Here is a 6,378-nt window from a genome sequence, read left to right as displayed (position 1 = left end):
TATGTACTATAAATACCGTATATTCTGTGAGCGGGGAGTTCCATCATGACACCAAGAAAAATTCCCCTTTTGTGAATACAAATATCCTGATTCTGATTACACGGGAAAATTACAAAAAATCAAATAGAGCTTTTTCTTTGATAAAATTCAATCTTCCTAGTGCTGATGGCAAATATATAAAGTAGTTTTTGTATGACTCTCCCGTTACTGTTTCTCGGGCACAGTAATACAATAAACAGACTTGACTGTTGGAGTCATCTCTGGAGGTGGTGAATCTACCCTGGACTGACAGGGAGTAAAAAAAATTAGTACTGCTTGTGTGTACAACAGAGATCCACTTCAGTGCTTTTCCAGGAGCCAGTCTGACCCAGGACATAGGGTACGCTCTGAATGTGAATGCAGAGCCTGTACAGGTCAGTCTGTGGGATTCTCCAGGGCTTTTAATGACTTTTTCAGATTCTGTCAGTCTGACCATCAACACCCGTCAAGAGCATTAAATCACAATAAGTTAAATAGTTTGTTGAGACAAACAATTGCTGTGTAATAGAACTTGTTTGGGTAAGGGTCTATGAATACTTTTACCTGCTCAGCAGACAGTTAACAGCAGCCGTCCTGTCCTGTAGTCCATACTGTTAAACTGTGTGTCCCCAGCTGAGTGAATATTAGTTTTAACATACTGTTCAGATTTCATGTCTTCACTGTAGGACATTTGTCAATTTTGCCAGGGCCAGGAATTCCGTCTCATAATAAGTTTTTCCACCATACTGAGCTACAGATATATTTAGAATGCACAAATAGCTGACATTAATGAATGGTTGATTACCCAGTTTCAGAGAGCAGGGAGGCGACAGTTATATATCGTATAATGTGGTGGGAATGCAGACAGTTCTTGTAACAGTGTCAAAATCCCCCTGAACTCTTTCACTGCTGTCCCATGATAAAATACACTCAGACATGACACACACAGTGTTACTGTTTATGATTCCTCAAAAATGCACTTTTCAACTAAAAGTGCATTTTAGAACTAATTAGGCAGACGAGATGGGGGACAGAAGCTGAACACAGAGCAGGACTATTAAAATAAAACAGGAAGGATATGAGAGAGGGACAGAGACACAGTCTCAATACTGAACAGAGGGAACACAGAACCAAACCCTAAGAACCAGAACTCAGAAAATACTAAAGCACCGAGGAGCTAGGAATACTTGAGACAGAAACCAAAACCAATAGACTAACAGTAACACATCATGAAATCAAGGATTAATAACACAAAACAGAAAACACTGGGTCACCGACCCAGGAACAACATGTGAACAGGTTTACCTAATAAAGTGAAGGCTGTATGTAGTGTGACGTTATTGGACTATACAGTAGTTGGTGCTATAATCTCAAATTGTATCTGAGAACTGATTGTATCTTGAATTACAGAAGTAAAGAAAATGAGTCTCTGAGCTTTGTTTTTAAATCCAATTATTTTATTCATGTTTTTGTTTCTTTTTTGCAATTTTTGCACACTTGCATTTCATGTAGTCATGTGCTGCGTGTCTGTTATATGTGGAACTTTAGCCTTGAAGGAACACTGTCTCGCTTCACTGTGTACTGTACCACCGCACATGGTTGAAATGACAATAAAAGCACTTGATTCGTTAGGCGTAATTTAAACCCATCATATTTTAACAGTTATGAGACAACAAGCAGAAGAAGTTTCTTAGAAGATGAAGTTAAGTTCCATTCATGGTCTTAGAGCTCCTCCTCTGGTGGCTTCATGCTACAACTTCTCAGCCACTGAGAGTTTTTGTTCAGGTCTGCTGATGGTCTGTGTTACTGTGAGACTCTGGCACAGTAATACACAGCAGTGTCTTCTGGCTGCATGTTCTGTCCATTTAGAGTCACTGTCTTGCTTGAAGTGTCCAAGTCAATGCTGAACTTGCTCTTTAGTGAATCTTTATAGTAAGAGCTCCCAGTATCTTTCACCCCAATCCACTCCAGTACTTTCCCTGCAGGCTGTCTGATCCAAGCTGTTCACCAGCCAAGAGAATAAGAGACCTGACAGGTGATGGTCAGACGCTGACCTGGCTGCACAATCACAGAGGGTGACTGTGTCTGCTGCTCACAGTTTACACCTGTGAAGAAAACATGTTGAATGCATTTAAATTAAAAGTGTGTAGTTTTGATGCTGTCAGTGTTTGTGTTCAGTGAGACTCACAGGATCCAGCAGCCAGCAGCAGCAGCAGAGCTACAGAGAACATGTTGGTGCTGAAAGTGATCTCCCAGGAGCTTCTACTTTTCTTTTGCAACCAGCAGCAATATATCAAGTCTGTGGGGGGGCTTACTTTGCATACAGATGGACGCTGATACATTATTAGAGATATACTGATTGTTCAAGCAGTAATAGAGACTGTGTTTTTAACATTTTTTATAGATGAAAGACAAAAACAATCTTAGAAAATAACTCTGAGGTTCATTAAAAACTGAATTTTATAAGAAAAATTTAAACTTGTCCATGTGAAAAGTTATTGACATGTCCTGGGTGAACTCTGCCTCTTTGGCTTATGCAGGCTGGAATAAATAAAAATGAGAAAAGCAAGCCAAATATAATTTCTAAACATTGTGGAAGCCATTTGTCTCTGCCCAGTCAGATAACAATATTAAACGAAGAGAACTTCAGAGGTCATGACCTTGCTCGACTCTGTATGTTGAATCCATACAACATGACCAAGTTTGAGTTGATAGCTAATAAAATTGAAAGAAAAAAAAATTTTTCATTTGAAAATATTTTATAACATTTATTGTACATGTGAATGTTGGGTTCTATGTTTCTGTATATAAACAAGTACTTTGCATAATTTGCACCTTATTGGTTTGCAGAATAAAATGTACAAAATAATAAATAAATACAAGCTCACAAACCAAAATATTCTTTTAATGAAATCATTTTATGTCATAAATTAATCACTTCATAACATTATTGATAGCTGAATTCAGTTTAATGTACTGGCATTTTGTTTTAGGGCTTTATCACTACTTACAAACTCACAATAAATTTCTTGGTAATGATTTATAAAAAAAAAATAAAGAGACACAAAAAAACAGGAATTTATTAGCAGTCTTAGAGCTTTTCTGTGAATGTGACTCTGGCCCTGTAATACACCGCACTGTTTTCAGGCTGAATAGTCTGTCCAATTACTGTAGGGTGTCTCTGCTGCAGACTGCACAATGTAACAGAAAACAGTTTGTATTTATATAGAATAGCCGATTTTTCAAATTTTTCTATTCAGTTTTTTTCTGTTTTGTTGAATATAACAACAAATTACTGAATCATTAGACTGAAATTAGTTTGTTTCATAATAAATAATAAAGTGAAATTAATAAAACAATAATAAAACAGTGCTAACAAGTTATGAAAGGATAGGGTCTTTGTTTTGTGTCTCTTGAGGACAATAATAAACAGCTGAGTCCTCTGATGCCCAGCTGCTCATCTGCAGTTTTTTGTTTTTTGGGGGGGTCTTCAGGCTGCATATTCTGTCCATTTAGAGTCACTGTCTTGCTTGAAGTGTCTAAGTCAATGCTGAACTTGCTCTTTAGTGAATCTTAGTAGTAAGTACTCCGAGTACTTTTCACCCAAATCCACTCCAGTCCTTTCCCTGCAGGCTGTCTGATCCAAGCTGTCCAGGTGCCAAGAGAATAAGAGACCTGACAGGTGATGGTCAGACGCTGACCTGGCTGCAGTATAACAGAGGGTGACTGTGTCAGCTGTTCACACTTCACACCTGTGGAGAAAACATGTTTAATGTAGTAACAGTAAGACTCAGTGTGCTGTGGTCATAGTATTGGATTTGTTTATAGTTTAGGGGGGAAAATCCTCTCAATTCACACAAGACAGATGAAAACATTTACATTTAAACTATTTATTGTAAAACTGTACAACACCAAGGCTTCACAAAATCAAGTTTATTTTAGTTTTGAGTGTGAGTGAGTTAAATGTATTTTTCTTTAATTTGGGGGGAAAAAACCTAAGATCTGTGTTTGACTTAGTGTGATGGGTTTTTGTACAGCGTTTCTTCCTCTTGTGTCACTGTGGCTCGTTGGCACAATAATAAACAGCTGAATCCTCAGTCGTCAAGCTGTTCATCTGCAGATACACCTGCCTTCTGTTATTGTCTCTGGAGATGGTGAAGCGGCCTCTGAATGACTGAGAGTAGTAGATGTCACTACCATCCCAGTAGATCCAAGCAACCCACTCCAGTCCCTTTCCAGCAGCCTGTCTGATCCAAGCAACATGAATACCACTGCTGAACCCTGAGTATCTACAGGTCAGTCTGTGGGAATCTCCAGGCCTTTTAATCACTGATTCAGACTCTGTCAGTGTTTGACCCTCAGTACCTACAGAAATGTTAACACTCCATTAGTCCAGTCATATTTTTTCACATGCTTATTTGTATACCAGAAATATATGTCCTTACCAGTCAAGAAACAGAACAGAATCAAGAAAACAACTAAATAAAAAGTTTTCATCATTCTAAGAGTCAGTTGCATTTGTCCAGTTTGCTGTGTCTATATTAGGTTGAGTCCCTGAGTCTTATTCTCAAACCCATAAAAAGCTGCTGAAAACTTCAGTTTTGCATTGACTCCTCCTCCTCAGCAAAACATACCTTAAACTGAGAAAACAAACAAACTGAAAAATTGTGACTTTAGTTTATTCTGGAGGTAATTTTACATTAAATGAGAATTTGAAATAAAATGTCAGTGTTAAATCATTGGATCATATTGTATTACATAAGCAAACATACAGTATATTTATACATTAAACCAATACTGAACAATGTGATAATCAATGTAAAATTTTATTTGTAGATACATCTGAATAATATTTAAGCCACATATTTTTGGCCCTCCCTAATAAAATCCAGGTGGCAAACTCTGTACTTTTGATTTAAAGCTCTTCGCTCACACCTTCATTTTCAAGATGATGTTCAGACTGTCTGTCCTGCTGACAGTTGTCTGTCTGCCCTGTAAATTGCTTCATGTTGCGATGCATAAATTATTGTTTTTATTTAGATCATTTGTTTAAGTTGATATTTATCCCTGATTTTCACTCATCTGTTTTTTCTTCTGGTTGTTCAGCAGGTTTGAATGGTCAGACTTTGGAGTCCATTCCCTCCACTCCAGTGTTTTAAAAACCCCAAGAAGCCCTCAGTCTTTCCTGGAGAGGAACCGGTTTCAATTTCAGACTCGGGCTTGACACTGAGACAAGGAGATATGACTGACTGGGGAGACAGAGGGAACATAGTCTGGACACAGGAGATGCACAAGGGTGACTAGACATGAAATGTGGAACACAGGGAAGGCACAGTAACAGAAACCTAAAAACTAGGAACTATGGATATAACATATGCAGAGAACAATAAGGAGACAAAACCATGAATAACAAAAAATCAGAGAACTTAAACTAGAAATAATCTGGATCACAGACCCAGTACCATGACAGAGTACCACAGTGACCTCAGCAATTTACTTTCTGCTAATCACACTCTGTTAGGATTCTCAAAGATAGAAATAAACTGAATAAAAATGTTTTGAATTGAAGCCTTAATGATGTTCCTAAGCATAAATGAACACATGTGAATTTATGATTAGGAAGGGTAATGTAAATACATGTACATTTTTTGTGTTAGATTTTATGACATCTATTTTTATTTTTCATCTAACCAATCACAGAATTTAGGTGGAAAAGAGCAATATTTTTATTTCCATGCAAAAATTTGTTAAAATGTGAAAGCAGTGTTCTGTTTCCATCACGGTGCAAAAAAAACATTTTTGTCATAACAGTCAGTGAATAATCGTGACAAATACTTATGATCTCAATATTGGACAAAATAGTTGATGGCAAGAAGTAACAGTTTGGAATGAGGTGTGAGGAGTTAACTCTGTAAAGCATGAACATGAGATAATAGCTCGAGTGTTTATTGTACTTTCTGACAGATAAAACACGGAAATTAAATATCAGTTTGTTTTATTGTAGCAACATTAATGTTGTATAGAGCACCTTGAGTGTTCAAGGAGAGTAGAAACGTGTTATATAAGAACCAGTCAATTAACCATTTACTATTAGCTACTGTACATCCAGCTTTTTTGTGCAATTTATTGCTCACAGTTTATCTTAAACAAACAAAAATATGAAAGGGGATTAAAAAAAACACTGATGTTCAAAAGAACTCGTATTTGAAGTATGATACACTTGGCATTACACAGTGAAAAACATCATTTAGAAGACAGATGAAAATTGTGACTTTTTATGTCACTTTATTCTTCATAGGCACAAGTACATATGAACATGAAGGCTTCATAAAATCATTTTGCAATAAGGCTGTTTTATTG

At 36.9% G+C, this 6,378-nt stretch overlaps 1 gene segment (V, D, J or C); it reads right to left on the bottom strand.

Moving 5' to 3' along the window:
* Positions 1–1,821: 1,821 nt before the first annotated feature.
* Positions 1,822–2,249, bottom strand: LOC134626650 (Ig heavy chain V region 5A-like). The segment is given in 3 exon segments: positions 1,822–2,018; positions 2,073–2,123; positions 2,207–2,249. Coding segments are annotated over 3 exon segments (291 nt in total).
* Positions 2,250–6,378: the final 4,129 nt, after the last annotated feature.

Source organism: Pelmatolapia mariae, linkage group LG4 (genome assembly GCF_036321145.2).
Source record: "Pelmatolapia mariae isolate MD_Pm_ZW linkage group LG4, Pm_UMD_F_2, whole genome shotgun sequence".
In the NCBI taxonomy this organism is placed as follows: Eukaryota; Metazoa; Chordata; class Actinopteri; order Cichliformes; family Cichlidae; genus Pelmatolapia; species Pelmatolapia mariae.
Note: the sequence above shows the minus strand (reverse complement) of the source record. Positions and strands in the feature narration are given on the sequence as shown.